The following is a 17,260-nucleotide window of genomic DNA, read 5'->3' on the forward strand; positions in this document are numbered from 1 at the left end:
TTTTTTTGGTTTTATAAAAATGAAATTTACTAATTTTGAATAATTTTATTAGTAAAACGTGTGCAATTTCTCATAAAAATCAATTAATTTACTCTATTTTTATTCCTAATAAATTTGTAATATAGAAAAATAGAATTATAATTTTGTAAAGAATATTTATATAGTTAAAAAGATAAATTTAAAATATTTTATAGTTTTTAAATTAGTAAAAGAAAAAAAAAAAAAAAAAAAAAAAAATTTTGTTTATATTTTTGATATAAATGTAAACATATATATATTTATACAATGGCCACATAATTTCAACCATTAAAATTTTTTGATATTATAAAGAGGAGAAAGATATATATTGTGGAAACTTTTTTTTTTTTTAATTTGATGAATACAATGAATACTACAATTTAAAAAAAAAAAAAAATGCAAAACAAAAAATATTTAGACTATAATAAAATTACAAAAAATGATAACTTAAGTAAGAATATAAAAATAATTGATGCAATATTATTAAGTAATTTTAAAAATGAAAAAAAATTAAATTTAATAAATAATTATTTGAGTTTATGCGCTCATAATAAGCGTGATGCATTAATATATAATTTAAAAAAAAAAAAAAAGGAAAAATTACGAAAAAAAATTAATAACCAAAACAACATAAAAATAAATTTAGATAATTTAAAAAATTTAGAATATAGAAATAATTACACATTTGCAAATATAAAACGTAATAAAAAATTTTTTAAAGATTTATTAAAAGATAAAGAGAAAGAAAAAAGATATAATTCAAAACATGAAGTTAAAAATATGTTAAACTATAAAGTTAATAAGCTTAATGATTTAAATATTTTAAAAAGTGAAAATGAAAGAGTAAATACATATAATTATATGGAAGATAATAAAATTTATTGTGATGAGGAAGATAGAGTAAAAAAAGAAAAAATAAAAGAAGAAAATAAAAATTTAAAGAAAAATGAAAGCCAAAAGGAAGATGAAAAAGAAAGTGAAGATGAAAAAGAAAGTGAAAATGAGAATGAAAGTGATGATGAGAATGAAAGTGATGATGAGAATGAAAGTGATGATGAGAATGAAAGTGATGATGAGAATGGAGAAAAAAAAGGAGAAAAACATGAAGAGGTTGAATTAGATAATAAACAAAACGAACATGAAAAAAATCCAGAAGAAAAAAGTAATGGAATGCATTTATATAATGAAAAAAAGTATATAAGTGATATTTATAATTATGAATATGATGAGATAATGATGAACAATGAAAATAAAGATTTATATTCAAATATAAATAAATTAAACTTAAATAAAATACAAAGTCCTATTAAGGAAAATAAAAAGAAAAAAAAAAGTGCTATTTTGACTGAACATAAAAAATTTGACGAAAAAAAAAGATTTAAAGAATATAATGATTTTTATAGAAAAGTAAGAAATTTAGACAAATTTAATAAAATAAAAAAAAATAAATCGATGAATATAAGTGAAGAAAAAGAATTTAACTCATTATTTAATAGTAATTATATTAATAATAATGTAAATGATGTTTCAAATAATTATTTAAAAAATAATGTAGAAAAAAAAAATAAAAAAGATAAACGTAATTCATTAGAATCTAAAATAAGTACTCTTAATTTTTTTACCTTAGAAAAAAGTTCTTTTAATGAAAATAATTTATTTTCTAATGAAGTATCATCATGTTTGAAGAATACAGAAAAATCAAATAAAGAAAGAAAAAGGAAAACAAATGAATTTAATAGATATGATAAACAGAATGATCATAAGAGTAATAACCATAATGAGAATGATAATAAGAATAATATTCAGCATAATTCACTTAAAAAAAATACATTTATGAGTGAACCTAAAAGCGAATCATTAAGAGGTACAGATAGTTTATGCTCATATTCTAATTATGAAAAATATATATCAAAATTTGATTCAAAAAAAAAAAAAAAAAAAAAGAAAAAAGATGTTAAAAAAAATAATGATAAATTATCATTTAATTATTTTACCTATGATTACTCCAATAATGAATATGAGGATTATAACGAATTATCATTAGGGAAAGAAAATAATAAAAATTATAATAAAGAAAACATAGATCCACATGAAAATTCAAAAATGGTTAATAATACAGTAAGAAAAGGTTCTTCCAATGTTATATATAAAGAGGAAGAAATTAAAAAGGAAATAAATATAAATAAAAATTTATCAATTAAAGATAATGTTTATGAAAGTTTTATAAAAGAATATAAAAACCTTCAATCTTTATTTTCTTATAATAAAAATAAAATGGATGATCATTGCAGTCTTTTTTCCAGTATGATTGAAAATTTAGATGAAAAAAATTCTAAGAATGAAAATGTCTTAATAGAAAATAATATTAATAAATTATTATCTTCTTCTCATGATAACAATTCAAAGAAATTTTTTGTTAATGATATAAATACTGAAGATATAGATACATTTGAAGCAAATAAAAAAAGCAGTAAGATTGAATATATAGAAAATTTTAATTATGATAATTCAAGTCAGATAAATGAATCACAAAAATTGTGTAGTGTAATCAGCAATGACACTTTTAAATTCAGTCAAGAATATGTTGAAAGAAGTTCATATAGAGAAAGTAATTCATTTTTAAAAAAGAAAAAAAAAAATAAAAATTATAGTAAGGTTAAGCAAATAAAGTCAATGTCAAAAAAAAATAAATATTCTCATAATATTAAACGTATGGAAAATAGCGAATCAGATAATTATAATTTTAAAAAATTAGATACCTTTCCTAGTTCTACATTAAACTTATATAACCTAATACCAAAGAATAGGGAAAGATATAATTCAGAATTAAGTAAATCTTTTTGCTTTTCAAATAGTTGTAATAAAATATTTTACAATGATAATAATTATGAAAATGAAACTATAAATTCTAAAAAAATGCTCAAAACAAAAAAGAGTAATGAGTATGACTTGAATGATTCTAGTTTAACCTTTAATCAAAATTTTTTTAAAAATGTCAAAGATAAAGAACAAAAAAAAAAAAAAAAAAAAATGAGCCAACAATTTTTAAACTATTTTGATGATTCCTATTTTATTAATAAAAACTCAAAGTTTTCACAATGTGAACAATATGATTTTACAAATAATAATATTCATAACAAAAGTAAATACAAAAAAAAAAGAAAAAATACTAAAGAGGTAAGTGAAGAAAACTTTATTATAAAGAAAAATAATATTAGCAGTGATAATAATATGAAATCAAATGATGAAAATAGTAATAAAAAAACACATAAAAATAATGAGAAAAAAAAAAATCAGATAAATAATGAACTAATTAAAAAGACAAAGAACGTAAGGTATGAAAAAAAAAAAAGTTTTCCTGATGAAGATAAATTAAAAAATTATAAGATTTCCAATGAGGAATATTTATTAAGTGATAATAATAACAATCCTATTACATCTATTTTAGAAAATAAAAGTAAAGAAAATGATGATAAAAATTTATATAATTACTTTAAAACATATCATATTAAGGAAGATGAAGAAACGGAAGAAAATCCAGAAAGTAAAGAATTATCAACAGAAGAAATAAAAAAATTCAAAAATTTTAAGGAAGAAAATAAAAGTGAAAATGTTAATGATTTTTTTAATTCTGTAATAGATAATAAAGTTTTAAAAAAAAAAAAAAAGGAATATAATTTCTTAAAGGAAAATATAGAAAAAGAGAAAGAAGAAAATCAAAATTTTAAAAACATTTCAAAAGCAGAAATTACAGAAGATACCGATTTAGATATAGAGATAAAAAAAAATGAATCTTTACAAAATGAAAATTTAGGTAAAACAAAAGAAATATATAAAGGTCATAATTCTGAAGAAATGTATAAGAAAAGAAAAAATAACTATAAGGAAGGAGAAACCAGTTTCAAAACTTATAATGAAGAGTATAATGAAAATTCATTTTCTCATAATTTGAGAGAATATAATTATGAAGATAATGAAAGGGAACAAAATAATATAGAAAATAATTTAAAAATGAGAAACGTTTACTTTAATAAAACAAAAAACAATGATGTGATAAAAGAAAAAAATAGAAGTCAATATAATAGCAAAACAAACCATTTAACAAATGATGATATTCAATGGAATAATAATTCAGATGATTTTTTTTCAAATAACAATTTTTTTTACCTAAAACAGTTAAAAGAAAAAAAAAACAGTAAATCAAATTTTGTTATAAAAGGAGATATTTTAGATAAAAATGATGAAAAAAGTGATATTAACATAAAAATAAAAAAAAAAAATTCTTATAATGATTCTAATAAAATAGATAATGATAACAATGGAAATAATAAAATAGATAATTTTTTCAACTTTCATAAAAAAAATAGTGAAGCTATTAATTTTTATAACAATTTTAATAGTGATGACAAAGAGAATGTTGATGATAGTAATAATAATGGTAATGATAATTACGAAAGTAATGGTAATGATAGAAGTAGTAATAGTAATGAAGAAAAAATTGACAATAATAATAATGATAATGAAAATAATAATAGTAATAATGATATCAATAATGACAATGATAATGATACAAAATATTATAAAAATATTAAAAATATATTATTGTCATTAGAGCTAAGTAATGATGAAAAAATTGATAAAATTAGAAGAAATTTATTTTATTCGTCTAGTGAAGAAAAAAAATATATAATGAACGAAATATTAAATATTTTATATATATACCCTCAGTTATATAATGCTTGTTTAGTTAGTCTTTTTTATTTATTTATTTTAGATAATGAAACATTTGAAAAAAATTTTAAGCCAGATGATTTAATTTACATATTTAATGATAAAATAGATTTCAGATACGCAGAATGGTTTCTTAAAATTTACCTTTTTTATAAATATAAATTTTCAAATATAGCACATTCAAATGAATATTATAAAAAATGTTTTAAAAAAAAAGATTCAAAGGAGAACATAAATAAAGAAATATATAAAGAAAGTCTAAAAAATATGAATGGAAATAATTTTCAAAAAAAACAAGTATCTTTTAATGACTTTTGTAAAAATAAAAATAAAGATATAATAATGAGAAATAAGAATTTTGATAATTTTTTTGAAGGTTATAATTCAAACGTGGATTCCTCTGATAATTTTTTTTGTGAATTTCATGATATTACTGGTGATGAAAAAGATTTTTATACAGTTTGGAAAAATTTGGAAAATTTAAAATATGTAGGTTATAATGAATGCAAAATATTATTAAAAATATGTTTAAAAAATGAAAAAGAAAAAAATATTAATAAGATAAGTTCGACAAAAATTCGAGATTTAGTTGTTTCCATATGGTGTAATATACCATCTTCAAAACCAAAAAAATCCTTTATTAAATTAATTTATAATTGGATAAATAATAAGAAAGATGATTTGAATAAAAAAAGAAATTTATTTTTTTTGTTAAAAGCAGAAAAAGATCTTAACCCTAATTTATCCAAAATATGTTTTACTTATTTTTTGAATTTTTTAATTAAATATAAAGATAATTGTTCAAATGATATTATATATACCTTATATTTAATAGAACCTGAAGAATTAATGATATATTCAAAAAAATTTATTGAGAATTATAAAATTAATTTTAATCAATTTATATCGATATGGAATATCATGTGTATTTTATTTTGGGATACAAAAAAAATAAACCATTTTTCTTTTTTTCAAAAAAATAAATATTACTACTATGATTTTATGCTTATTTTTTTAAAATCTTTTTATGAATATATTTGCTTAAATAATGACATAAAAGAAAATATGAAACTAAATTTAAAAAAAACATTTTTGCCAGATCTTTCTAACAATTCAATAGATAAAATAAAAAGTAAAGAAATTCATAAAAAAACTTCATTTAAAGAGGATTTTTTTGTGACTAACTCTTCAAATAAAGACAAAATTAAAGATGAAAGTGAATATTTAAACCTTTTCGATATTGAAAATATTATAAATAATTTTAATTTTAATGATTTCGTAAATAATGAGATAAGAAAAGAAAACTATTTTGATATATATTTTAATGGAAATTTCTTTAATGACGATCACAATTGTGAGAAAAGAAATGGTAGAAAAATAAATATGAACATATATATATGTATAGCAAATATGAAAAAAATAAATATTTTAATGATATATTATTTCACTTTTTTTTTTTTTTTTTTTTTTTTTTTTTTTTATTAGCAGAATTAAAAAATAACAACTATCCAAATGAAGACATAGATAATAATATATCGTCTTGTAATAAAACTTTTCAAAAGAATAAGGAATACAATAACTTTATGAGTGGTAATAATGAAATAGAAAATTTAATTTTTTTAGGCATTTGTATTAAAATTGTAATATGTAGAATTTCTAATCTTTTAAATGCAAAATCATGTTTAAAGCAATTTCATTATTTTTTAAATCATAAAATATTGGGACTAAAAACTTTTAAATATTCATATGTAGTTCTAGTATATTTTATTCCATTTTTCAAAAAATATTTTTTCTTATGGAAATTTATTGAAAACGAAATTGATTCTGAAATTATGAGTTTAATTAAAGAAATTATAAAGGATTTAGAAAGTATTCATAATAATAATAATACTTCAAATATTAGTAATTGCTATTTTTATAATAACTCTAACAACATAAAAAAAATACATAATTCTAACGATTTAAATAATTTGAGCAATAATGTTTATTTATCCTCTATATCTAATAACCCATCATTTGATGAAAATAATATTAGCAGAAATGATATAAATAATTTTAATGATGATATTTCTTTAAAAAAAGAAGAAAAAAAAATGAAAATTACTAAAGAGGAAAATACTGATTTTGATATCAATCATTTTGATAAAAAAAATAATTGTTTCATCAGAGCAAAAAACAAAGGGGAAAACAAATTTGATAATATAGGTGATGAAACAAATAAAAATTTGAGTGATAATATTAGAAATATATTTGATAATATAAATAATGAAAAAAATTATAATTTTATTAATATCAATAATAAATATGATGATAATATTTTTTTTCCTGAAGAAAATTTAAAAAATGAAAAATTGAAATTAAAAAAATATTCTTCATTAAATAAGTATTCACAAGAAAACTTAGAAAAATTGAATGATAATTCTTATTCAGATTTACAATTTCGTTTTGATAAAAAGAATTCAGAAAATTATATTGTTAATGATAAAATATTTGAAAATTATGAAAACGAGCATAATACTGTAAGCGAAAATACAATAGATAATAACAACGAGAAAAAACATGTAAAACATTTAGGATATAACGACATGAGTGATAATTATTTTATTCCAAAAAAAAATACTTTTAATATTAAAAGTAACGAAGAGAACAATATAGAGAAATTAAAGTTAAATAATAAAAATGTGCCATTAAACAATAAATTAAATGACAATAATTTGGTTCCAAATGAATATGTTAATGATTTCATTTTTGAAAATGAGTCTAAAACAAAATTAAAATCATCAAAACATAATTTTTACAATACCAATGACAATATGTTAAAAAATTATGTAAATATTTTTCATAATGATAAGAATAGAAATATACCAGATCAATTTTTTAATCAAAACAATAATTCTCCAATTAGTTTAGATCCCTCATTAAGCTATATATTAAAACAACAAATACCTCAAGAGGATCTATTCAATGAAAGTACAAAAGAGGATAACGAATATTTAAATAACATTAATAATATAAGTAATAATTTAGAAAATTTAAATACATATAAAAAAAATAATACTTTATTTTATGCACATCCTTTACCAAACGAAAATGGTAGTATTCACACAGAAAATAATTATTCAAGGAGTCACATATTAAATGATAATTACAATGAAATAAATTTTGCTAGTGATTTTTTTAAAGAAAATTTGTCTACTCATAAAGAGGAAAAAAAAGGAAGAATAGAAAAGAAAAAAAAACAGAAATATTTAATGTTACGCATTGAGAAGTCAGAATTAAAAAAAATGAAAAAAAGAGAAATGCAACATCCCCCTGTAGGATTAATGAATTTAGGGAACACATGTTATTTAAATAGTCTATTACAAGCCTTATATAGTACTGTTTCTTTTATAGTTAACTTATTTTTATTTAAAATTGGTGGAAACAAAAAAAAGGACAAAAACCAAGCATTAAGTAAAAAGGAAAAATACGAAAGGAAATCAAATGATGAATCAGAACATTTTTTAGAGGAATTAAAAAGTTTTTTTAAAAAGATGACAATTACAAACAAGCCGTATATATCTACTGAACAAGTATTAAATATACTTCCAAACGAACTTAATAATAAAAATCAGCAAGATGTAACTGAAGTGTTTAGGTATATATTTGAGAAATTGGGAGGTTCAGATAAAGAATTCTTAAGATTAATTTTTTCAGGAGTGGTAGTTCAAAAAGTTCAATGTCAAAAATGTCTTTATATTTCAAAAAAAGAAGAAATTATACATGATTTATCATTTCCTGTTCCTATGAAAACTACTGAAGATTTATCAATTCAAAAATTTTTTGATACTTTTGTTCAGAAAGAGAAAATATATGGTAATAACAAATATAAATGCTCTAAATGTAACAAAAAAAGAAATGCCTTAAAATGGAATGAAATATTATCACCTCCTTGTCATCTTATTTTGATATTAAACAGGTAAAAAAAAAAAAAAAAAAGAGTAATAATAATTATTATAATTCTGAAATAGAATTTATAATTTTATATACAATTATATTTATTTTAATATTGTTTTGTTATATTATTATACAAATATATGCATTTTTTATAGATATAATTGGTCTTTTACTTCTAATGAAAAAAAGATAAAAACTCATGTGAAAATAAATTCAAAGATAGTTGTAAATAATTTTGATTATAAATTATATGGAGGTATAATACATGGTGGGGTATCAGCATCTTCAGGTCATTATTATTTTATTGGAAAGAAGTCTGAAGATGGAAAAAAAAATAAGAATGAATGGTATCAAATGGATGATTCAACTGTAACTAAAGTAAATTCAAAATTAATAAATCATATTTCAGAAGATTTGTCAAATGATCATACACCGTATGTTTTATTTTATCGTTGTAAACAAGCACCTATTTCTCCTGCTTTACATTTTTAATATATATATATATATATAAATATATATATATATTTTTCTTTTTTTTTTTTTGTAATTATTTTTTTTTTGTCCATTTTTGTTTCATTATCCGTTATAATTTTATAATAGTAATAACATCAATAAATATTAATATTATGATATATTTTACCTATTCTTTATTATTTATTTATTTCATTATATTTTCTTTGGTATAATATTATTATTAGTATTCATATATTTTTATTTTTATTTTTGCTTTTTTTTTTTTTTTTTTTTTATTATTTATTGTTAAATATTTTAATGATTATACAAATATCATATTTGAAATTAAATATTCATTATTTGTGTATATTATATATATTCTTAATTATTTTATTATTTTTTTTTTTTTTTTTTGTTCATAAATATATGTGGTTCATAAAATTGCAGAAGAGAAAAAAAATAATAAAAGTACACATTATTTAAAAATTTTTAATTACTAATTTAATTTTTTTTTTTTTTTTTTTTTTTTAAATTAAATATAGTGTATATTTAATTTTGTATATAAAAAATTTAACATATAATAATAGAAACAAATTTTTCTGATAATAAATTTTGTATATAATTTTAAATTTAAAATTGAATATAAATAAATATAAATAATAATGTACTATGTACTATTTTATCTCTTTAAGAAATTTTCTCCACATTATATTCCTTGTTCAAAATATTCTTTAAAATTTTTTCATATTTTTTTCTTTAAATGTTTAATAATTTTATTAAATGCAAATATAATTAAATATACAATGAAAAACCCATTAAAATTATTAGAAACTCCCTCTAAAATTCCAATGGCTATTTGGAAGGTTAGAAACATAGGTACGTTTAAAACATATAAAAAAAATGATGTAAAGCTATTAAATTACACTTTTCTATATTATAATCTAAAATTCAATAATTCTAGAACGTTTCAAAATGCTGGTTTTTTCAGTGAAAGAAAATTAAGTAGTAACAGTAAGTTTAGTGAGGAAACAAATGTTAAAGTAATGTGTAAAAAAATTGATGGACAAGAAACAAATTCAATCATAAATGAAAATAATAATATGGATAAAGGACTAGAAAATATAAGTAGTGACGAAAAGATATTATATTTAGTAAATCCAAGAGGATTTTGTAAAGGGGTAAGTAGAGCTATAGAAACAGTAGAAGAGTGCTTAAAATTGTTTAATACTCAAATTTATGTGAAACATAAAATTGTTCATAATGATATAGTATGTAGGGATTTAGAGAAAAAAGGAGCGATATTTATTGAAGATTTAAATGAAGTTCCTGATGGGAGCATTTTAATTTATTCAGCACATGGAATTAGTCCTCAAATTAGAGAATTAGCTAAAAAAAAAAAATTGTTTGAAATTGATGCAACTTGTCCATTAGTTAATAAAGTTCATGTGTATGTTCAGGTGAAAGCTAAAGAAGGATATAAAATTATATTAATTGGTCATAAAAATCATGTAGAAGTTATAGGCACTTACAATGAAGCACCTGAATGTACATTTATTGTTGAAAATGTAAAAGATGTAGAAAATTTGAATTTCCCAAAAGATGAAAAACTTTTTTATGTTACACAGACAACATTAAGTATGGATGATTGTGCATTAATTGTAAAAAAATTAAAAGAAAAATATCCTCAAATACTTACAATTCCAAGTGGTTCCATATGCTATGCAACAACAAACAGACAGCAAGCTCTTAATCAAATTTGCACAGAATGTGATTTAACTATTGTTGTGGGAAGTCAGTCATCTTCAAATGCAAAGAAATTGGTTTATTCATCACAAATAAGAAATGTTCCATCTTTGTTGGTTAATACGGTTGATGAATTTAATTTTGATATTCTTAAAAATGTTAAAAAAATAGCTTTAACTTCAGCTGCTTCCACTCCTGAAGAAGAAACACAAAAATTCGTACAAGTTTTGACAGCCCCCCCTTTTATTTATAAACTTAAAATATTTGATGGAGTAAAAGAAAACGTACCAAAATGGAAATTACCAAAAAATCTTTTAGATTTTATAAAAGGAAAAAAACAAAATGAAACAAATTAATAAAAAGAGATACTTTTAAATAATTTTATTTTTTTCATAAAAAAAAAAAAAAAACTTTATACCCAGGAAGATAAAAATTCTTTGATTTTACACACTGAATTATGTTAATATTGAGAATAATTAAAAGGATATGCAAACTTATTGAAATATTAAAATTATAAATATTTAGGGATACTAATGTCTATTAACAATTCAAATAACATTATAACCATTAAAAAAATATCCTTACATATGTATAAAAAAAACTACAAATTTTATTGTAATAAAAATTTTATTGATTTAATCTTAATAATTTTATACATATATATATATATATTATATTTTCATGAAAAACATATACTGTTTCTTTTAAAAAAATAACCAATATGAATTATTATTCATATTATTTATATTTATCTAAGTTTATTTTTATTGAAAATATATATATTTTTTTTTTTTTTTTAATGTTTTTGTTCATGATCAAAAATACATATATTTAATTTATTTGAATTATAACCTCTAAATAATTAGAGAATTTATATATCTATTTTTTAATAATTTGATTATTCTATTTTACGTAATAAAATTGTTTTTTTTTTTTTTTTTTTTTTTTTAACAAAATATTATATAGTTTTAGTTTGATTAAAAAAAATTAAGTTATTTTTAAATAAAGCTAAAAATTTTGTAGAAATATTTTTAAATAATTTTTTTTTGATTTATTTTATTTTTTTGTAAATCAAATATTAATTGTCTATTATTGACACATGATGTCTCCAATATTTAACTGATTCTAAGTATTTTTCACGATTTAAACTAATACCACTTCCTCCTTCAGTTATTAAAGTATTTCTTAACATAGTAATTGGGGTCATAGGTAATTCATAATCTTCATCTTGTGGTTTTATGCAAATTATGGAATATAAACAGTTTGACTTTTTATGTGGAACAATTTTTGTTTCTTTATTTTCTTTTTCTATTTGTTCTCTTGAGTATAAAATTAAGTCTAAATATTTTGCTTTTCTTATATCTTTTATATCTTTTTTTGATATCCATCTGATCAATACAGGCAATTCATTATCTCTTCTAGATATATAATCTGTTTTTATTAATTCCCTATTTTTATCATTAATTTCTATTGTTTCAATTGTTGCATCAGTAAAATTTTCTATAAATATATGCTTACAAAAACCTGCATAACCTGGAACAACTTTAATTTTTTTTTCTTTTATTAATTCATTAACCTTTTCAATAAATTCCTTTTTATTATATGGAATATAAGAACAAGATTTTTTTGTTTTATCAAACTGCTTGTAACAAAATTCATCCAAATCTACCTCACAAAAATCCATTTCGTGTTTCTTTAAATATATCTTTTTTTTCTCTTTAAAAAAAAAAAAATTATTTTTTATATAAAAAAAGTTTTTATTCTTCAAACAATACCTAATTTTATTCATATAAACATTTCTAATTTGTTTAAAAAGTATTATAAATAATACATATAATATATATTTCTTTGTTAATTTATATGATTTGAACATAATTTTTTTTTCTTAAATTACTTGAGCATCTAATTTTTAAGGTAAATATAATTTAAAAAAAAAAAAAAAAAGTTAATGATAAAATAATAAATTACTTTAGTTCGATATAATTTAAAAATTATACTTATGAAATTAAAACATTTTGAAAAAATATACCTATGTAAATATTTTGAATTTATGTTGATAATTTTTTTTTTTTATTTCAACAACTTAAAAAATGACACATTTTAAAATTTCATATTTTTGAATTATTTAACTTTTATATTATTTGATAAATAAAATTTGAAAAAATAAAATTTTGAAATAAATTTTTTTTTATTCCAGATATAATGATTCATATATTTTGTTAATACTAGTGAAAATTAGTATTCTATATTTTCTTTTTTAAATTTTATACTTAATTACTTATGTAGAATCAAAAGTTTTAGTGTTATATATTTATTTCAAAAGCATAATGGAAGTATACGATTATGACAAAATTAAGAATAACCAACCTTTTTAAAAATGTGAACTACATTTTTTTTTACAAAATACCAAGTGAATTAACTCATTGTAAGTTTTATGCTAATAAAGCATATCTCTTAAATAGTTCAGGAGAGAAAAAAAAATCCTCTAAAGAAAATAATGTAAAAAATAGTGATTTGTTTTATGAAGGTTTAAAAAATGGTGTAAATATAGATAAAAGAAATATAGAAAAGTTGGAAAATGATATTATTACTATAATTAAAGATGTAAAATCAATTGAAAATAATAAAATAGTTTTATATAATTTTATTGATATAATACTTCGCTTAAAAAAAAATTTAAATGTTCTATTATTTTTAAAAGAAAAATATCTTATTGGATATTTTTGGTCAATGTGTAAAATCATAAATTTTATAGAAAAAAAGAAATTAATGGACGATAAAATAATTTTAAATTTTAAATATCTTTTTATCTACATTGCTTATTCAATTATTAAAAAAAAGGATTTACAATGTAATAATAATATTATTAATTTAAAACAGTTCATTTTTTCATTTCTGTCCATTCGAATAAATGAAAATGATATAAATCAAATTAACGATGGTAAATTATATAAAGGTGAGCAATTTATGAATTATTTATATAATTACAAAAGTAAGTTTAAGGATAAGAAAAAAGGAAATGAAGAAAAAAGTGAACAACAAAAAAAAAGAAAAGGAGAAAATAAGAATATGGATAATAATAATAATAATAAAATGGTGTGTAATCAAAATTATAATAATAGTGTAAATAATTTAAAAAATCAAAACTGTTTTTTTAGTATTTTTAACAAAAATATATTTATGAACATATTTTCTTCAGTAAAAATATATATTATAGAGAAATTAAAGTTTACCAATCTAGATATCAAGACAACTATTAATTTCTTAGAATATTCTAATAAAAATATGAATGATAATATGAAAATATTAATTAATAATATATTATTAAATAAATTTCTATCTAGTCGAAATATTTTTGATTTTTCTACTTTTGAGTTGTGTAGATTAATAAATATATTAGTAAATTATAATATAAAAAATGCAGATAAACTTATATCATTAATTATTAAATTATTATTAAATGAACAAATTTATATAAAAAATGGAATTAAATTTAACTTTAATTTATTATTATTAGATGAATTTTGTATAAATGACAAAAACTTTTCTAAATATGTTTTAAAAAAAAATTCAATTAAGAATTTTAACTTATGGCTTCATTATGGGAGTAAAAGAGATATTTCTTCATTATTAAGAGATTTTTCAAGAATGAAAGTTATAAATAATAGTATGTATAAAATTTTAATTGAATGTTTCTTGTTTAAAATAAACTATGAAGAATTGATTAAGTTCACTGATTTATTTGAATTTCGCAAAAACATAAATACTTCAGATAAAAACTATAATTTAAGTAAATCTAAAAATTCTGATACAAATATTTCATACAATAATGACCAATTAGGAAATTTTAAAAAATATGACTCATTTAAATTAACATTAGATATAATAAACAAATACAAAATAAATAATTATCCACAAAAAAAAATAGATAATTATTTAAATAACGAGGATAAAATAAAAATAAAACAGGAAATATTAAAAAATGTTATCATTAATGATACTTTGAAATGTCATAAAAATAATGATTTTATAATGAATATGAAATATATAGAAGAAAACAAAAATAACAAATATGTTGATCAAAATATCGATATATCAGATATAAGGAATTACGTTGACATTTTGATAGGTATAGCAAATGTTAAATATTTTTATGAAAAATTTATTTATATTTTTGTTCAAAATATAGTTAAAAATAGTTATTTTTTTAACTTAAAAAATATGCAAAATATTATTTTAGTTAAGAGGAATTTGTTAATTTTAGATTACAATAATTTATATATCTTAGAAAAATTATTTAATTTTATTATAGAAAATCATAAAAATGTTGAAATGAAACAATTAATAATGATATTTTATTCTATATATGATTATATTATAAAAAAATATCAATCAAAAAAAGTAAAATATATTGGTAATGTAAATATTTTATTTCATGCTTCTAGTGTTCTTAAAAATGATAATTGCTATATGGATAAAATTAAAGACAATAGTGAAGAAAAAAAAGAAGATATAGCATTGGAATTGCATAATATAAAAAGTGAATTATTTAAACTTTTATATAAATTATCAGATATTATATTTTTAAGAAAAGAAGAAATTAATTCTATGCAAGGTTTAGTTAATTTTTATTTTTCTTTAGTTAATAGTATAAATGTTTTATCTATAGAAAAATACAACTTTTTTTACAAAAAATTTTGGTGTTTATTAAATCAAGAAGGAAAGCAAAATATAAAAGTACAAACTATTGTTCAAATTTTTTTATTACATTATAAAAACAATATGATACATAAAAAATTATTTTTATATTTGCTTGATATTTTAAATAATCCATTAGTTATTGATGTTAATAATTTATGTACTATTAATTTTATATCCTATCATTTTAATATTATAGACAAATCATTCTTTAATTTTAATTTAAATATTTTATTTAAAGAAATAAAAAAAGAGGAACAACAAAAAGCAGCTGTCGTTAAGAATATTGAATATGATATAAATAACAAAGAAAAAAAGAATGAAAATGATAAAAAAATAATGTTATATGAATATAGAATCAGTAATAATAATGAGATATCTTATACTGACGAATATCATTTAAATGAGGGGAGAATCATTAGTGGCTTTAATGAGAGCATATCTTATAATACATTAGAGGAAAATTATGATTTTTATGATAATTTTAATAATTTTATTGATACTAATAATAATTTAGAGAAGGAAATATATAACAAAATAATTAAATGTATATGGTCTTTAGTTTTAAGCAACTTTTTTCTTGAAAGTTCAAGGATTATATTTCTGAAAATTTGCTTAATGCTAAAAAAGATATTCAAAAATAAAATTAACTTGAGTGATGAAGAATATAATATAATATACCAAATAATGTTAAGTTTAAATTTATATTATAAAAAAAATAAAATAAAAAATAATTTAAATATTCCTATTACTTTTTATGTTCCATATAGTGTAATAAAAAAGGCAATAAGGAGTAATATCAATTCACAAAAAAAAGTTAATATATCTAGTTTTCAATATAAAATTTCCAATTATCTTAATAAAAAAGGGATAATTTATAAATCAGAATATTCTTTAAAATATGGAATAATAGTTGATTTTTTACTTTTTAAAAATAAAAGACCGTTTTTACTGTTAGAAATTGACGGAATATATCATTATAATATATCTAATGAATATAATTATGAGTTAAAGTATAATAATATATTTTTATTGAAAAATGGTAGAACGGTGTTTCGTAATAATTTATTGCAAGTTTTATATCACCTAAAATTTATATCTATACCATGGTTTTTTTTTTTGCAATCTGAATCATTAAAAAAATTATTAGATATATTAAAAGAAAACAAATTATAAGGGGAAATTATATTCATAATTAAAAAAAAAAAAAAAAAAATTATTCAAATATGTAAGTCAATCTTATATATTAAATTTTTCTTTTTCATCAATTAATTTTTAAGTATTTTTTTTTTTTTTTATATTCTATAAATTTTTAGATTCTTTTTTTTTTTTTTTTTCTTTCATAAATTTTAGTTATATATTTTTTTTTAAATAACATGTGTATATTTTTTCTTTTGAGTTAAAATATTCATAGTGTATATCCCTTAAAAAAAATCTTGCACGTTTGCATATGACCATTTATATTAGATCAATAAAACTTAAAATAGTCATATATTTAAAATATATATATATATATTTATTCTAATGGATAATAAACGACTTTTTATGAATTAAAAAAAAAAAAATGTAAGAAATAATATTTTGAATATATGTAAAGAATAATATGCTTAATTTTTATTTTAATATTTTAAATAGAATTGAACTTGTCTAAAATTTAAAAGTGATAATTTTTATAGTTCGT

At 18.3% G+C, this 17,260-nt stretch overlaps 4 protein-coding genes across 4 annotated transcripts; 3 read left to right on the plus strand and 1 right to left on the minus strand.

Moving 5' to 3' along the window:
* Positions 1-414: 414 nt before the first annotated feature.
* On the plus strand, positions 415-9,177 carry UBP1 (ubiquitin carboxyl-terminal hydrolase 1, putative; the record flags this gene model as incomplete). Its single annotated transcript, XM_028672688.1, has 3 exons — positions 415-6,118; positions 6,235-8,707; positions 8,841-9,177. The coding sequence occupies 3 exons, from the start codon at positions 415-417 to the stop codon at positions 9,175-9,177; spliced, it is 8,514 nt and encodes a 2,837-aa protein (XP_028526120.1).
* Positions 9,178-9,800: 623 nt separating this feature from the next.
* Positions 9,801-11,237, plus strand: PGAL8A_00100500 (4-hydroxy-3-methylbut-2-enyl diphosphate reductase, putative; the record flags this gene model as incomplete). The annotated part of the gene is made up of 1 exon (XM_028672699.1): positions 9,801-11,237. The coding sequence occupies one exon, from the start codon at positions 9,801-9,803 to the stop codon at positions 11,235-11,237; it is 1,437 nt and encodes a 478-aa protein (XP_028526121.1).
* A 722-nt stretch (positions 11,238-11,959) lies between these two features.
* On the minus strand, positions 11,960-12,754 carry PGAL8A_00100600 (conserved Plasmodium protein, unknown function; the record flags this gene model as incomplete). The annotated part of the gene is made up of 1 exon (XM_028672710.1): positions 11,960-12,754. The coding sequence occupies one exon, from the start codon at positions 12,752-12,754 to the stop codon at positions 11,960-11,962; it is 795 nt and encodes a 264-aa protein (XP_028526122.1).
* A 470-nt stretch (positions 12,755-13,224) lies between these two features.
* PGAL8A_00100700 (conserved Plasmodium protein, unknown function) lies at positions 13,225-16,755 on the plus strand (the record flags this gene model as incomplete). The annotated part of the gene is made up of 1 exon (XM_028672721.1): positions 13,225-16,755. The coding sequence occupies one exon, from the start codon at positions 13,225-13,227 to the stop codon at positions 16,753-16,755; it is 3,531 nt and encodes a 1,176-aa protein (XP_028526123.1).
* Positions 16,756-17,260: the final 505 nt, after the last annotated feature.

Source organism: Plasmodium gallinaceum (assembly GCF_900005855.1).
Source record: "Plasmodium gallinaceum strain 8A genome assembly, contig: PGAL8A_v1_62, whole genome shotgun sequence".
Classification (NCBI taxonomy): Eukaryota; Apicomplexa; class Aconoidasida; order Haemosporida; family Plasmodiidae; genus Plasmodium; species Plasmodium gallinaceum.